We start from the raw sequence: 18,234 nt of genomic DNA on the forward strand, positions 1-18,234 counted from the left end.
TAGTAGACTACTATTTTGCTTTCTCTAAAGGCTTCTGACCATGCTAACCAGATTTCGCTTCACATTCATATTATATATGGTTGTATTTCATAGTCAGACTCCATCTGTTCTTTTGGTTATATTGACATATTACTTTGGGTCACTTGTGTATGCTTCATTTCCATATCTCAAAGGCCATCCTATTACGCTGTTCAGGGGGATAATGAATGGGAATGCTCATAGAAAAAGGATTCTCGCTCTCTCTATTACGGTGATAGTTTAACTTAGAAACCCAACTGATAGTTTTTTGTATCTACCTATTAAGCTTTCCAGAATGTTTTGAAACACGTGTCTCTTATATTATTTCACAACACACACACAGATAAAACATTACAAGTCCTTGCAAATCGTCTTTATGATAATGGGTGTTCACAAAATTACATTTTAGAATGACTCCGGTAGAAGGCTTTCTCTGTATTGTCTTAATTCGCAACTCCCTTTCTACTGCCCTTTGCTATCATTTGGGGTTATTGAAGTTGCAAAATAGAGCATAGGTTTAATGGTTCAAATAATGCCGAGATATGGTGTTTTTGACTGTCAAATACTATGTTAAAATAATTTAACTGCTTTTCTTTGGCTACCTTTGGTAACGTATGTATCACTCTAACTATTGATGATTTTGGGCATACTCTAGTAATGAGATTATTAATGGCAAAGGAGGTTGCTTGAAGAACTATTTGGTAAAAGTGTTTCTTATATATGTCACTTATCTATGATTTTGAATGATCTGATCATGGGATTTGAAATTATTAAAACCCCGAGTTATTTGATTAAATTAATTTAATTGAGTATGGATTCATCAGCTTTGACATGTATATGTTTATATATTATTCACACACACACACATATACATGTATATGCTGGACTGATACAGCAACATGGATCTTGGATCAAATTGCTATTGAAAGGACTGAGCACTAGATTTTAAATCAATCATGCAGAGTTAGAAGAATGCAAGGGTTAAATGAATCAAATATCTAAATAGTCAAAAGGGGTGTAATTTGATTTAGAAAGTGCATGTGTGGAGCGCACATACATGCACAACCATGCAATCAATCATACAAATTTTTATAAACATATATGCATCTCTATGTATGTATGTATGTATGTATGTATGTATACACTTATATGCTGATGCAACACAATGCTGCAGATGATGTGATGAAAGGCTGGTTTGGATTGAGCGTATTTGATTCCTCCTACGGCCATTGGCTAAATACTGCAGGAAATTATGAAATTAATTTAATAGGTAGTTACATGCTAGCATTAAGCTCATTTCTTATCTGACCCAACAATTGTGGTTAGTGAATTTGATAAGAGATGCAGTAAATTATTATGGTTTGGTATAGCTTATGCAAAGTGATCTATTTATGGAACTGATAAGGTTAACCTGAAATCTATCAATGAGAGTTGATGAGGTTTATGCTAACACTTTAACAAGATGTCTTATGTGGTAGACTATATTTCTTATGTGTGTGATGTAGGTTAGAAAGAAAAGGTGTTCGAGAGAGGATAATAAAGAACTGGACCAGATATATAAAGCTAAACTAATGGCAGCAGAGCAGCAAGTGAAAGAAGGTTATTCAAATTTCCAAAGCAGCAGAACCCTTGGTGGCCAATATAAATTAAAGATCCCTTGCAGACAACATGGATTAAGGCAAATTACTGATTAAAAACATGGATTAAGGCAATTCCATATGATTCCAAATTAACTTTGTATGTTGGTCTAAAAACGACTAAGGCCTTTTACAGATACCCATGGAATGCCTATGTCAAAATATTACTTCAAATCAGTGAAACACCAGCTTGTAATTTCTTGATATGCTTAATGACCCTGAAATTATCTCAATCAAACAATTTATCATGCACTCAATATGTCTCAATCCCAAAGTTCTAATCCAGTGCTTAATTTCGTTCGTAAACCTAACAAGATTATCACTCAATCCCAAAGTTTAAATCCAGTGCTTAATTGAGTTCGAGAACCTAACAAGATCATTACAACTTGATGATAGCATTTCTTGTTGACAAAACTTTAACCAGGACTGAAAAAGGAATGATCAGTTCATTATACACTAAGCAGATTTGTATTGCGTAAAATGTTCACAAGCTGGCAACACTACATCGATTACAAGAGAAATAGAATGCATAATGTATGTCCATACATTCTCAGCAGATAAATCCAGCGAAACAAAGTTTGCCAGCTGAACATTATATATATATGATTCATAAGCAGTCATATTTGAATGCCTCGTTGGTTAGGAGAGCATATGATGGAAGGAAATGCCTTGTTGGTTAGGAGGGCTGAGTCTAATTTATGGAAATTGTATATGAACTTCAGGTGCCTTAGAATCAAAGAATAACATGTGTATGAGAACCTAGTAAAAGACTCCTCTGAAAACCATGCGACTTACACTCATGTTAGTATAGATATCCAGTTTGTTGTTAAACAAGATTTACTTCTTAAAAGAATATTTGTTGGTTGAGTTCAGATAAATCAAACAGGTCTTCAATATACCTAACTAGACAAGTAGTTGAACAAATTCAACTGTCCATACATAGCATAAAATGTACTGCTCAGGAGTGTAAACTAGTAATCAAGCATTTTTCATCAATAAATCTCACTAAGAATCTAAGGTTTCAACTAGGGCCCACAAACCTTGTTTCATTATCTCGGAACTTATTAAAAACTCATATAGTTGCAGATATCTTCTAAAGCTGTTTGCATCTGAAGTTTCAATTATATCAATAGAACTATTTTTTTACCCCAAGTATTAACTTCTTGAAGTTTTAAAAATGGAAATGAATTTAAAGAACAAAATCTGGAAAATAGACCCTCAATATAAAGTTTTTTATTCAGACATCTGTGATTTCCCCAATCAGGAATTTAGACAAGTTGACAGGGGTGGAGAAGAAAAGAAGGAACCTTCTAAAGAATTCAAATATAATTCTCAAATGTGAAGGATGAGAATAGAGAGGAAAGCCTTTTATAGAGAAGGAATGCTTCAAGGAGAAGCAACGTTCTATAGAGCTCCAATTTTCTAACAGAATTGGTCAAAAAATGAGAAATTAGTTGTGTAGAACTAAACCTTAACCTATCATGTAAACTTCACCTCATAATTTCTTTCTCCACTTAGCTCACTTTTTTCAATTCCTCAAGTTCTGGAGTCGCAGGTGTTGGTACAGCTCCACCAGTGGTAGGCCTGTGAAATAACATTGCAACAACTATTAGATACCGATAAAAACATTTTAAATGTCGAAAACCCTGACATGGCCATAAACACTTTCGAAAGCAGCTGAATGAATTCCTTTAATAGCAAAAGCACACTGCTTGGTGAAACTTACAGGCCAACAAACACCTTGAAAGCATCATAGATACCCCATTGTGCTCCAGTGAGTGTTCCAATCATAACTATACGTAAAGGCAAACCCCGAGTAAAGAGACCAAGCAAACCCATCTGCTTCACAGCCTGATTCCATAAACATTTAACAGTTAGTTTTTAATAATATTAGATTTTCACAATACAAATTAATATGGAACAAATTGCAAGACAAATAAAATCATAGAGCCATACAGTATCCAAGCATTTTATAATTGAGTCAATCAAGAGGACAAGTCAATGAAGTCCTGAACTGTTTATAGATTACCTCGCCCACACTAGCACCCTTAGCATTGTTGAGGAAAGAAACCAGATTGTCAGCCGGATGGGAAACAATAGCACAAAAGACACCAGCAATATATCCTGCTGCAAAACTAACACCCAACTGAAAAGGCTTGCTGCATTGATCCTTTGGTTTGGGGACTGCGTGCTTGTAAAGCAACTCTACAACAGTTTCAAAGGATGCAAATTTCATCATTGTATCTGTGACAAATAAATGATATTAGAATCTAAAATACAGGTTGTTTATTTGCACAAAAATATTTTCCCAAAAGCACAAGCTACATGGAATGTAACACCTAAGCCACAGGAACAACAATTACAACTTCTGTTGCCTCTAGAAAACACGGTTTCTCAATGGAATGAGACTGTTTCCATGTGAAAACACATGTACGGCAACATGCAAACAACAGAAACAACATTACAACTTCTAGCGATAAAGTGAATTCATAATGTTTAAGCAACACCAGTACAATGTATGAACATATCCTAGAAAAAAATGGGTGGGTGGGCAGATAGAATGATTTCAATGATCCATGTCACACATAAGAGTCGGGCGTTTGTGACTTTCAGCTTTTCTAGAAGTCACACTTCAAAAAGCGTCGGCCTAACCAAAGCAAATACACTTATGAATTTAGGCTTTAGCAGTAGGATAGTAACAGCAAAAAGACAGAACTCTTCATGATGATGATTACAATTTATAAACGAACAGATCTGACAAGACCCTGAACATCTCCTGCATATGAGGCAAAATACCTTAAATTAATTGAAAGCCTGTCATGTCCCCATTTTGGAGGCAATTTGATTTAATTAATTTAATTAATTAGGTTGTCCAAAATAATGAATATTTTATGAGGATGAATAATTAATTATTTTAATTAAATAAATAAGTGGTATTAAGTTAATTATTTATAAAGTTATCAAATAAATAAATATTAAAAAGTAACTTTATATTTAATTAATTTAATAAAGTGACTTGAATTATAAAATATTTTATAAAGTCACTTAATAGATAAAATAAAATAATGTTCTAAAAGCTTCTGGAGAAAGTGGAGGAAAAAGAATAAATAGGCACCCCGGGCTTCATTCTAATCATCCAGATTTGTTGTTGTTGATGTTGATGTTTGTTGATGTGCATAGTGGAGCCTAGGGTTTTTGCAATAGTCACAACTGGCCATTGAGAACGAAAACTCTCAATTGGTACGCAATTTTGAGGGTGTGAAATATCACTTGAATTATTGCAGCTGGGAGGAAGATACTTCAGTCTTCTATTTGTGTTACATTGAGAAAAAATATATGTGGCCATTGAGAACGAAAACTCTCAATTGGTACGCGATTTTGAGGGTGTGAAATATCACTTGAATTATTGTAGCTGGGAGGAAGATACTTCAATCTTTTATTTGCGCTACATTGAGAAAAATATTTGAGTACAAAAAGCAGTTCGAAAAAGCAGGCCGAAAAAGCAATTCTAAAAAGTAGGCCGAAAAAGCAATCCGAAAAAAGCAGTCCGAAAAAAAAGCAGGCCGAAAAAACAAAACCGAAAAAAAGCAAGCTGAAAAAGCAGGTCCGAAAAAGCAATCCAAAAAAGCAAATTCGAAAAAGCAAAGAAAATTGTTACAACCATCTACAATCGAGGGCGGCAGCTAGAGAGGCACGACTTGGGCACTTGAGGAGGTTATTTTCTGTTTAGTGGTATTGCAATACATCTATTCTCTAAGGCGACTTCATATGTTAGGTCTGATGTGTATTTTCATAGTTGCCTTTCACTATAGAGTGCTGTTGTAATTGTCATTTCGTATCAAACCTATCATTCATTAATAGATATATCATTCATTTTTAAATTCCTCACAATGGTATCAGCAATCCATGGCTTTAGTTGTATTTAATCATGCATGTGATTAGCGTACTGCTGTAGGGGAGTATTGAAGTTAGATATTTAGTGTTGCATTAATTTTCATTGGCAGTTGTAGGTGCATATTACTTTACCAGCAATCATCATATTTTGATATCTTTGTAAATGCCAAGAGTCTTGATTAACTTAGTATGAATATTGTATTGGATACTCATTCTCAATTAAGGAGATACAATTGCTGGTCATTAATAGTTGTCTTTGAGAGTTAATATATCATTTTTATCAGCCAGTTAGCTTGCATACCAACTGTTTGTTAAAATACCAGTTGGCTGTAGGTGATCATTTTCATGATTAGAACTCATATATGCATTCACTATTGCCAAAATTAGTTGCATATTTATGTTAGGTCATTGTTTAGACAATTTGGAGTCTTTTGTAAGCATTCTCTTTGAGGCAAATCCAAACAAGACTCACTGCAGCAATCTGAAAAGTTATATCAGTCAGAGGACCCTTGCTTGCAAAGTGTTTAACGAAATGTCAAACAACTGAAGTATAAAGATTTTTGGTGTTGGAAGAAGTTATAACCTATTGGGGTTATTTCAGTGGTATCAGAGCTATTGACCTGCCATCCTGTTGGGTAGATTGGACATTGAATCAATTAGTTAATCATGTTTACTTCAAGTACCCAGAAGCAGTGGGACAAGGATATGAAGAAGCTTAAACAAAATTTGAAAAGGTTGGAGAAAAGTCAGAAAAGGATGAATGAATTGATGGTTTCCATGTTTAAGAGGACTACATCACAGAACAAAGACAAAGAGGAACAAGAGGTCTCTACAAGTGAGGTATCTAGAAACCTCTACAAGGAGTTTGCAGCAATTGGTGACCAGCATATAGCCGAATCTAGGGAGGACAAAAATCAGACTAGCTTGGAGGAAGATGTTGGGCACACAATACTTCAAAAGGTAGTGGGAATGGATATTACGCAAATTGATAGTAACGGTCAACTTGATACTCAAGTTGAGACAATTGTATACAGGTCGTCAAAGGGTGATGTCACAGGTACTCGAGATGGTTTAGTTCCAACAGGCAATGACTACAACGTAGTGGGTTCAGATGATGATTATGAGGATGTTGTTGTGCATGATGGTGAGATACTTGGTAGAGATGAGCAGACATTGAGCATTCATGACTTTGCTGAGACAGAGTACCAGGCACAGATAGATGCTTCATCATATGAGGTTGAGACTGGTAGTACTTCACAGGATTTGTCCAACCAGCTCAAGGTGAGCGAAGATAGTATTTTGACTTCATTATCTCATCATGACAAAATGCGGGATATGATAGAGGATCACATCCGGATGATTCAGTTACAGGGTCGACATAAGGGAGTTCAGGCAAAGTCTTCTTGTGTTGACTTACAGGTGATTAGGGAAGGAATGGGAACGATAAAGTTGAGATATTTACATCTTCTATCAGATCGTGACTATCTTCTTAGCCTTGTCGGAGACTATTCAGATGCCTTGAGGAGAAAGGAGGAGGAAGTTGACAAGCTTTCTCGCGAGCTTGAGGACATTCAAGCTTCTTGGATGAATACTCCATTGGCATTACAGGACTGGGAGAGACATGGGAATGAGCATGGCATGGAGCTGAGCTTAGTTTCATCTTGCACTCCTGATACTCAGTTTTCTGCGGCAAGCGGATCATATGTGGTCGTTGATAATGTTGTGAGTTCATCTTGCATTCACATTCAGGATATAGGGAAAATGTCAGACAGGTATGTGGAGTTAGTTGGTATTAATCATATTACTCAGGTGAGGAGTTTGCTTGAGTTACCAGCTGATTCTAGTTTACGGATATGGATTCGAGATTGTTATATTGGCGTTTGGGATTCAGTCGACTGGAGATCTTTATCACTTTTTGGTAGCAGTGATTGTTTGGGTGCTATCATGGATTTGATTAGCAGATTGCACGGTGTTGTCTTTTCTTGTGCCTGCAGCTTGTCCGATGTTGGTATTAGTTTTTATACACCGGTGTTGAGCTTTGTTCATATATCCAGTCGACCATTCTTGCTGGAATGTGTTGATGATCTTTCATATTTGGCAATGTGTACAGATGAGTCCCAGGATCATATTGGCCTTGATGACATCCAGGAGGATGCAGTGGGTAGTTTTGAAGACTTAGCTTCCTTGGCAGTTTCTTTTGGTACAGAGGAGTTGGACAGCAGTGCTACAATTTTTGATACTCCGTATGTTGATATGAGCTTTGGAGTTTATTCGCAGGATATGGTTGGTAATACTCTAGAGACCAGTAACTTTGAGGATACTCCCTTAGACAGTGTGTCAGAGGAAGTTTGTAGGAGACAGTCTAGCCAGTGCCATCATGTGTCTAGTCAGTTGAGAGTTAGTGAGCGAGACATTGCTATCGCTTGCCAGCATTTCGATGCTGCTCGTCAGTTGTTAGCAGTTTATGGATGGGGTTCTCCTACTAGTGATGAGCAGGGAGGCAATTATCTTTCCTTGACAGAGATTCACTCTTTATGGGAGGCTATTCGGATCCTGAGACAGAATTATATGCAGTTGGTAGCCGATAGAGATTATCTTATGGAGTGGGGGAGTACAGCATACGATGCATTATTGGCCAAGGAAGATGAGGTGAGCGAGCTTACTCAGCAGCTCGAGGTGACTTCTGAGATTCTTGAGAGTACACAGTTGGCTTTCGAGGAGTCACAGTTTCATTTGGCTAAGGTGACCATGGAGTTAGAGCGACTACAGTCTTTACCTGATTCTGTACAGTCACAAGCTATGGTGTCTGGTGATCCGAGGATGTCCATGGTCGAGATTTTCAAAGACAGTGGAGATGGGGATGCATCCATCCTTGATACTAACATTGGCATATCGAGTTCGTTCCCACTAGAGTCAGGTTCAGTTGAGTTGGGTGCTGCAGCAGATTGTTGTGGTATGCCTAACATGGTGGTGGCCTCTAGTACTGACGGCACGGAGACTAGAGATGTTGTATCAAAGATCATGTGTGATGTTGGTGAGCCGGCAGTTGGCATGGTTCCTGCTAGTAATACTACTCCCTTGGCGATGTCTTCGGAGGTAGTAGTAAGTTCCAACTTGGTTAGTGATCGATTGCAGTTAGTTACATCTGGATTGCATTCTGAGCCATTGACTGAGATTGGCGCATTCTATCGACATTACACGGTGAGGTATGCTCATCAATTTACCTTTGATGACCATGTTGATGAGATGATGATACGGAGATGTACTTTGGCTCCTAGTGCTTGTCATCAGTTATGGGACAATTTGATGCCTCGGGATGAGAGTTGTGATGGGCATGACATGGCGATAGGTTCTGCGGTTGACAGCTTGATAATACATGACTTAGAGCAGGAGTTTGGGAGTGATGCTTCAGTAGTTGTTGTTATTGATTCTACTCCTTTGGCTATGACATCTCCTGACTTAGGTGGTGATCAATCACAATGGATTGTATCACTTGTTCATGGTGAGCTGTTGACTAAGGTTGGTTCTTTTTTATCAGCATTATACTGCAGGGTATGTACATCAGTTAGCATTTTATCCTTGTGTTGAGGAGTTGATGGTAGGCAAATTTGGTTTGGGTTCCATTCCTTGCTGTTTATCTTGTGATGTCTTTTCGCCATCAACGGTGCATGGGAGTTATGGATATGAGATAGTGGCTGGTGATCTACAGAGTTGTGTCGACTGCAAGAGTTGTACAGTGTGTGGATTCTCCATACTTGGTACAGTTTCATTCGGGAGTGATCACCATTGTTGCAGAGTTGGATTGTACATTTTGTATAGGCCAGTGGGATGCATTGATGGAATTTACTGTGTTGGCAGTTTGATTTGTCCACTTTACTTGGGTTCTGATGTTCTAGGAGTTTGTGTCTCGTGGGTTTCTGACTGTGGCAGTTGTGATTTTGGAGTTTGGTTGAGCTGTAATTGTCAGTTTGATTATGGATTCTTCTTGGTTATATTGCAAAGGATATTACAAGAGCCTGTGTTGATTGACAGTAGTATAGTTCATGACTACATTTGGGATCTAGGCAGATTGATTGGTTTATTGTTCAGCCATTGCTTGGGGACAAGCAATTTCAGAAAGGGCGGACTGTCATGTCCCATTTTGGAGGCAATTTGATTTAATTAATTTAATTAATTAGGTTGTCCAAAATAATGAATATTTTATGAGGATGACTAATTAATTATTTTAATTAAATAAATAAGTGGTATTAAGTTAATTATTTATAAAGTCATCAAATAAATAAATATTAAAAGGTAACTTTATATTTAATTAATTTAATAAAGTGACTTGAATTATAAAATATTTTATAAAGTAACTTAATAGATAAAATAAAATAATGTTCTAAAAGCTTCTGGAGAAAGTGGAGGAAAAAGAATAAATAGGCACCCCGGGCTTCATTCTAATCATCCAGATTTGTTGTTGTTGATGTTGATGTTTGTTGATGTGCATTGTGGAGCCTAGGGTTTCTGCAATAGTCACAACTGGCCATTGAGAACGAAAACTCTCAATTGGTACGCAATTTTGAGGGTGTGAAATATCACTTGAATTATTGCAGCTGGGAGGAAGATACTTCAGTCTTCTATTTGTGCTACATTGAGAAAAAATATTTGTGGCCATTGAGAACGAAAACTCTCAATCGGTACGCGATTTTGAGGGTGTGAAATATCACTTGAATTATTGTAGCTGGGAGGAAGATACTTCAGTCTTCTATTTGTGCTACATTGAGAAAAATATTTGAGTACAAAAAGCAGGCCGAAAAAGCAGGCCGAAAAAGCAGGCCGAAAAAGCAAGCCGAAAAAGCAACCCAAAAAAGCAATTCGAAAAAAGCAGTCCGAAAAAAAAGGAAGCCGAGAAAACAGAACCGAAAAAAAGCAGGTCCGAAAAAGCAATCCGAAAAAGCAAATTCGAAAAAGCAAAGAAAATTGTTACAACCATCTACAATCAGGGGCGGCAGCTAGAGAGGCACGACTTGGGCACTTGAGGAGGTTATTTTCTGTTCAGTGGTATTGCAATACATCTATTCTCTAAGGCGACTTCATATGCCAGGTCTGATGTGTATTTTCATAGTTGTTTTTCACTATAGAGTGTTGTTGTAATTGTCATTTCGTATCAAACCTATCATTCATTAATAGATATATCATTCATTTTTACATTCCTCACAATGGTATTAGCAATCCATGGCTTTAGTTGTATTTAATCATGCATGTGATTAGCGTACTGCTGTAGGGGAGTATTTAAGTTAGATATTTAGTGTTGCATTAGTTTTCATTGGCAGTTGTAGGTGCATATTACTTTACCAGCAATCATCATATTTTGATATCTTTGTAAATGCCAAGAGTCTTGACTAACTTAGTATGAATATTGTATTGGATACTCATTCTCAATTAAGGAGATACAATTGCTGGTCATTAATAGTTGTCTTTGAGCGTTAATATATCATTTTTATCAGCCAATTAGCTTGCATACCAACTGTTTGTTAAAATAACAGTTGGCTGTAGGTGATCATTTTCATGATTAGAACTCATATATGCATTCAATATTGCCAAAATTAGTTGCATATTTATGTTAGGTCATTGTTTAGACAATTTGGAGTCTTTTGTAAGCACTCTCTTTGAGGCAAATCCAAACAAGAATCACTGCAGCAATCTGAAAAGTTATATCAGTCAGAGGACCCTTGCTTGCAAAGTGTTTAACGAAATGTCAAACAACTGAAGTATAAAGATTTTTGGTGTTGGAAGAAGTTATAACCTATTGGGGTTATTTCAGAGCCACCCCCCTAACAGAAACAAAACATTAACAATGATACAAAAATGGAGATAGTCACCGAATCTTCAAATGGTTTCAATGCTTCATGTCACACATAAGAATCAGACATTTATGAATTTCAGCTTTTCTAGAAGTCTCGTTTCAAGAAGTGTCTGCCTAACAAAAGCAAATACATTTAAGGATTTAGCAAAAGGCTGGTAAGGCCCGCTTTCTTCATGATGGTGATTACAAACAAATATATCCTTAAAATTTGAGCATATCCTACATCACGGCAATTAAATAAAATAACAGCCTTTGACATACCCCTGAACATCTCCTGTATATGAGGCTAAATACATTAAATGAATTTAAAGCAACCCCATAAGAGACATATGTTACTAGACATTAGAAACAATACATATAGAAAAACCAAAGCATAAAAGACTTCAATTCTAATAAGATTATAGAGAACCACTCAAAAGCCATATACTGCTAGAAATTCAACACATGACCAATATATATTAAATAATTCAAGCTAAAAGTCTACTGCAAAATTGTAAATTCACTGACAACAAACAAACATACTATTTCAAATGATAAGAAACACATAATGAGAGAAATCTCCTTGAGACAAAAAAACAGAAAAAAAATAATATGACTAGTCATGATTTTAAAGTACAGGAAAACTAACTAATGATAAACATAAACAAGAAGGAAACTTCTGTAAATTAGTCAAAGGTATGAGGAAGACTAATTAAAGAGAGAAGTAGCACATCAGGCTTGACTGAAGGATGAGAGCAAGTATACAAGATACAGATACTAAAATTCACAAACAAAAATGCTTTATGCACATACAAAAATGGCCAAGAGAATCCTCATTGACCACATTTGCAGTAGTGCATTAATGTCCAAGCAAAAAAATTGAAAAGTTCACTAGATTACACAAGACAACCCTGGAAACCAAAGAAGTGCACTAAATGATCAGATACAGTAACCTTTAGAGGAATTACTAATATTTTGTACTTACATGGTATTTGTCGTCCCCAGAGAGGACCAATACCCTTGTATAGACTGCAACAAGCAAAAGGATACAATGATTTCAGAAACATTCAAAACTACATATAGCCTAATTACGGATATCTGAAAAGACATTTAACAAGGTGAATGAACATACCCAAGAACTCCTTCAGATTTAACAAATTTTGGGAGCCCGTCAGACAATCCTCGAGCAAATCCAGGTTGGGTTTGTACTCTAACTTTTACAGCCTCAAAAGGACAAAGTGCAATATCAGCAATAAATTCTGCAGATGCAGAACCTGCCAGGTAGATCAAAGTCTTGTACTTGGAAGCATAATCAGGCCCTGCAATGTCAGAGTAATACTTCTTGAAGAACTCATAAAATCCAAACTTGCAAGCACCTTGAGCACTGTACCCCAACAGAGTTGGTACCCACCCCCTGAACAAACCCCTTGCTCCTTCTTCTTTAAGGAGGATACCAAAGCCAGTAGCAATACTCTTGTACTTTGCAGGATTTATCTAAAAATTAAAGCAATAAAAAAAAGTGAATAAACTGGTGATAAGAATTGAATAGGTCTGTGATTTTGACTACATACAGAATTTATTAAGCTGACTAAGGGATGCATAAGACTGTTACATTATGCATATTTTTATCCTTAATATCAGATTAATTTATCGAAGGAATGCTGCATTTATGAATAACTCTCAAAATACAACTCAGAAAAGAAAAAGAAAAAACTTCTCTTCAAGATAAAACAATTCCATTAAGCTTTACACAAACTTTTTCCCATATATATTTCACTTGCACAAGAAAATGATACAGAGGATTGATTTCAAACATAAGCTAGGCTAAAAGAGATAAAGTCAGACCTACTATAACATGTTTATTAATCCATTACAAATTAAGAGACTGCACAATTGAAGGCCTCTGCACCAACAAGAACTATTTAATACAAGGCTAAATCCAGCAATTACTTGTCATACATGAATGCAGTGCAATCAAATCTTGCATCGTATTCCAGAAAACAGTGTCTAATTATAACTAGAGGAAACTAGATTAAACAAAAGTAATTGAAAAAATCAAAGATAAAAAGGGAAGAAATCAAAAAATAACCTTTTCTTGCCGATTCTTTAAATATTTAATATTGATGTCATTAAACTGCAAAATCTTGCCATCTTTTCTCAAATCAGACACTAGCGATTGAAATACACTATATCATGTCGACAATAAGCCCCTACCCTTTTAGCATCAAGCTTCTATAGGCTAGTTAGCTGTCAGGGATTCTCATAGAGGCTAGTTCTCACCGGCTCCTAGGTGCAAATCAGGGAAAAGAGACTCAGAAGACCCAGCTAATCTGGTTAAGGTGAATCATAGAACAGATTAAGGAATTCTGAAAATATACTGTTCTTGAGACAATTATTATTTATTAAAAGGGCAAGCTTGGAGTTGAGTATCCTAAAAGAAGAAAAATCTATTCACGCCATCTCATAACATTTTCTACTTTTTATGACCAGAGCAGGAGTAGAAGAGCTTTGAATTGACTAGAAAAGCTACATTAGAAGCCTTAAGTAGGATAGTAATTCAAGAAATTTTGAGGCGGCTGCTTGGATTGGAAACCATTGATGAAGGTGAACTAAGACAAAGATTGCAATGTCAGATAGGCTCCCACATCACAGAGGTAGTCTAATAGTTTGCTTTTCGGCTGACCTTCATGTGAAGAAAGGGCTCACCTCAAGTAAAATCAGATTAACTGTAATGTAAACAAAATCCTAATCTGGCACTTGAGAACAGGTTGCTGGACTAAGAACAAGTCAATCATGTTCACTAGTAATTAATTGGAAGGGATTTGGGTAGATTTGAAAAATATTCTTATCTAGGAGAAACTTAAACCTTCTCCTGAAGATCAATAACAGAGGCAAGCCTTGAGCATTGTTAATGAGTTGGGAAATCAAGTTAAGCAGGCTAAGGAATATTAACAAGCATATAAGCAAAACTGCAGATGAATATTATAAAACTTACAAAAGAATTTGAATAAGCTACCATTCAACCTTTTCAGATTCAAGGTCTGAATTGTATTCCTGAAGAAACCAAGCTATTGCAGTTAGTCATAAACGAAAAGTGGGAGGAGAGGCATAACTCTTTCGTATCAGACATATTTCTTCAGATGCACCTTTCTTCACATTACAGTTGGAGGAAAAATATCACAAGAGAGAATTGGGAGAAAGTTCAAATTTACAACTAATCGCATAAACCATCTGAGACGATGAACAACCTGATATCCCATTTCCTACATTTTCAGCTCACTCAATCCATACCTCCCTTGATAAAAGTGAAAAACGGATTCAAATCCATGCATCAAGATGTACTGATGTCAACATCATCATAAGCACCACAGAATTTCAGTCTTCTTAGGATAATACTATTATTCTTCATGGTCACCAGTAAACAGTTTTGGTTTCTCAATTACTACCTTTGTTTGTCTGAGTTAACTAGTTCGGGTTCAGGTTTGTGTAAGCCAAAACAGCGAAAATATTTTGTGCATTGGGTACATTTGTACAAAAAAATGTGAAAGTCCTGATCATTACACATTTTAGCCTAACAACAGGGAGTAAGCTCAGGGTCAAAAACATAAAAGCATACGATAAAGAAAACAACCATAAAAAAATTATTAGTGTGACAATTACACATGCTCTTCCCTCCAACATCTTCTTTTCACCTAATATTGACAAATCTATAAGCCTAAGCAGATTTTTGGCAGTGGTCGTATTGCCACTTCCATAGATGGAAAACTCGCTGAGTACTCGGCGAGTTTCAAACACTCGCCGAGTTTTTCAGCTCGGCGAGTTTTTGGCCACTTAACTCGCCAAATCAAAAACTCGGCTGAAAGGTATTTACTCGCAGATTAATCGCCGATTACTCGGCTAAAACTCGGCGAGTTTTAACTAAAAACTCGCGATTTCCTGGCCCGCAAACTGTGACGGCTAAAAAGAGCACAAAGTTATTTTTTTGCTCATTGTTTGTTGTATTTGCATTGTCTAGAGCCTTGAGGCATGGAGAGAAGAAGGTTTGGAGGCATTCTTAGCTGATTGCAAGTGATTCAAGGCGGATTTAAGTGGATTTTAGAGGATTCTAACCAGTTTTAGAAGACAAATTTATTTCCAGGTATGTTCATTTTATCATAGTTTGAAAATTTTTTATAGTTTTATAACAAATGTTTTTTTGTTTTTGTTGTTGTTTGTAAATGATTTCAAATCATTTAAAATCATTTTAAGTTTAACTCTATGTTTGAACTTTGAATCATTTGAAACCCTAGCTTCTAAGTTTTAACTTTGTTTATTCATTTTTCTATAAATTTAAGTGTAGGGCAGCGGTCAAGCATTAAAAAAACATGACAAACCCGCAAGAAGAGTGGCCACAAACACCATGCCCATCTGGATATATAGGCACTCGGCCTAAAAATGCAAGAGATAAGGCATAGCGGTATACCTATGAAGCTCCAAATGATGTTGGGAAGGTGATATGCATTCCATGTGAAAGAATTATTTCTAAAGACATAAACCGCCTCAAATACCACCTTGTAGGCATAAAGAAACATGATTCAAATCCTTGTCTCAAGGTAACTGAAGAAGAAAAAAGATTCATCAATACCCTACTTGCAACTGCTGAAAAGAAAAAATTGAATAAGAAGAGGACGAAATTAGCTATGAGGGCAGCCATAGCTGAATCTCAAGGAGCTCCTTTTGATATGCAAGAAGAAGAAGAAGCACTTGAGAACATACCAAGATCTCTTCGTGGCCCACGGATCCGCAAAAAAAATGTCTCTTTTACCGGTTCCACTTCTTCTATAAGTCCTAGTTCTTCATCACCATCCGCATCAAGAATAGGGAGTTATTTTGTGCCCAGGAACACGCCTGGAGCACAACCATCATTAGAGAGCACTACATGGTTCAAGGAGGTGCATGAGCAAACTGATATTGCAACAGCTGATTTTTGGTTTTTCAGCAATATCTCAATGAATGTTGCTGATAGTCCCTATTGGGTCAATATGGTGAATGTAATTCCAATATCGGGCAAAGGGTACAAGCCGCCTAATCGCAAGGATACGAGTGGAAGGTTAGTATTTTACTATTTAGTAATTGTAAATAATTGTGATTCACTTCAGTTCATTGTTATATTTTAAATCTTAATTGTTATAACTTATTTCCTATTTTTTTCTAACACTTTATTACACCTAAATTTTGTAGGTTGCTTGATAATGGGGTTGGTAGGGCAAGAGTATTGATAGAAGACCAAAAGATAGAGTGGACGAAGTATGGCTGCACTATTTTATCTGATGGGTGGATAGATGGAAGAAGTAGAACCATTATTAATTTTTTGGTTGCTTGCAAAGATGATGTGGTGTTTTGGAAATTTGTTGACGCCTCCAACAAAGTGAAAAATGCACACACATTGGCTTTAATGTTAGAGAATGTTGTCATGGAGGTGGGAGTAGAGAATGTGGTACAAATAATCACAGATAATGCAGCAGCATATGTGGCAGCAAGTAAATTTAATTTTTTATGTTTGAATCAATATGAATCATGAATGTAATGCTATGGTATTATTCAATTTAGATTTGATGTAATTTGTAAATACTAAATATGGAAAGTTTGTAACTAATTATTGATTTTTTGCTAATCTTTTTAGGCAAAATCCTCCAAGAGAGGCATCCCACACTTTTTTGGTCACCTTGTGCAGCACATGTCCTTGACCTTCTTTTGGAGGACATAGGAAAACTTGATTGGGTGAGTTTAGTTGTGGAAGATGCTAAGCAGGTCACCAAATATATCTATAATCACCCATGGGTTCTCAATATGATGAGAAAGGCCACTAAAGGCAAAGATTTGATGAGACTTGCTATGACAAGGTTTGCAACGGTCTTCTTGACGTTGCAAAATATTCTTGACCACATATTGGATCTGAAACAAATGTTTGTGTGTGCTGATTGGATTGCTTCATCTTACTCAAAAAAGCCCGAAGGAGAGGCTGTGGCATGGATTGTCTTTGATGATAGTTTTTTTGCAAAGGCTAAGGAAATTGTGGAGGTAACTTCAAGAATCAAAACATTATATTTTTAGTTTATTCAAGTTTTGTTATTAATTCATAACTTACTATGTTATTAACTAATTTGTATTTTTCAAATTTCAAATGTAGATGTCTCTACCCCTGGTTCTAGTCTTGTGCATTTGTAATGGGTAGGAATCCCCAATGGGAGGTCTTTATGAGGCCACGAGTAGGGCCAAAGAGGCTGTAAGAAGTTACGATCATGGGGACAGTCTTAGATTTGACCCCATTTGGAAAATAATTGATAGGAGGTGGAACAAAATGCTCCACCAACTCATTCATGCAGCAAGCTACTTCCTCAACCCCAAATTCAAGTACTATGATTGTCCTTGAAGTTGGGATTTTACTAAGACTTTATTTTACTTTACTTTTTAAGGTTGTGTAGTAAGACTTGATATCATTTTCTATATGTTTTAGGGCTGATGATTCCTACTCAGGTCCTAATGGAGAGGTCATGGAAGGTCTCTCTAAATGCATTGAGAGAATGATATCCAATGAAGCGGAGAGAGACCTTATTGTGACCGAACAAGTCTATGTGGAATCGAGGGGTAATTTGTTCTCTTCTATGCTAACAAAGAGAGCAAGATCTACTCAAGCACCAGATAAAGCATCAAACTTTAAAACTTTTGCTAATTGATAAGTTGTGTTTCTGATTATCTTTTTTTATTGCTTTATAACTTTTTATATTTTGTTTTGTAGATTCTTGGTGGGCAAGTTGGGGTGGCAATACCCCCAATTTAAAGAAATTTGCTCTCAGAGTCCTATCCCAACCTTTTAGC

The 18,234-nt window shown here is 36.3% G+C and overlaps 1 protein-coding gene across 1 annotated transcript in view; it reads right to left on the reverse strand.

Moving 5' to 3' along the window:
* Positions 1 to 2,866: 2,866 nt before the first annotated feature.
* Positions 2,867 to 18,234, reverse strand: part of LOC149539665 (mitochondrial phosphate carrier protein 3, mitochondrial-like) — a 28,122-nt gene continuing 12,754 nt past the window's right edge. Inside the window, exons 2-6 of the mRNA XM_089800886.1 lie at positions 12,509 to 12,870; positions 12,362 to 12,405; positions 3,685 to 3,899; positions 3,382 to 3,506; positions 2,867 to 3,239 (exon numbers count right to left, since the gene is read on the reverse strand). Coding sequence (XP_089657012.1) covers positions 3,170 to 3,239; positions 3,382 to 3,506; positions 3,685 to 3,899; positions 12,362 to 12,405; positions 12,509 to 12,870 — 816 coding nt within the window. The 3' untranslated portion in view covers positions 2,867 to 3,169. The remainder of the gene's footprint in view (positions 3,240 to 3,381; positions 3,507 to 3,684; positions 3,900 to 12,361; positions 12,406 to 12,508; positions 12,871 to 18,234) is intronic.

The sequence above is a fragment of the Cupressus sempervirens genome, chromosome 9, assembly GCF_028749045.1.
Source record: "Cupressus sempervirens isolate cs-2001-9-10 chromosome 9, ASM2874904v1, whole genome shotgun sequence".
NCBI classification, from domain to species: Eukaryota; Viridiplantae; Streptophyta; class Pinopsida; order Cupressales; family Cupressaceae; genus Cupressus; species Cupressus sempervirens.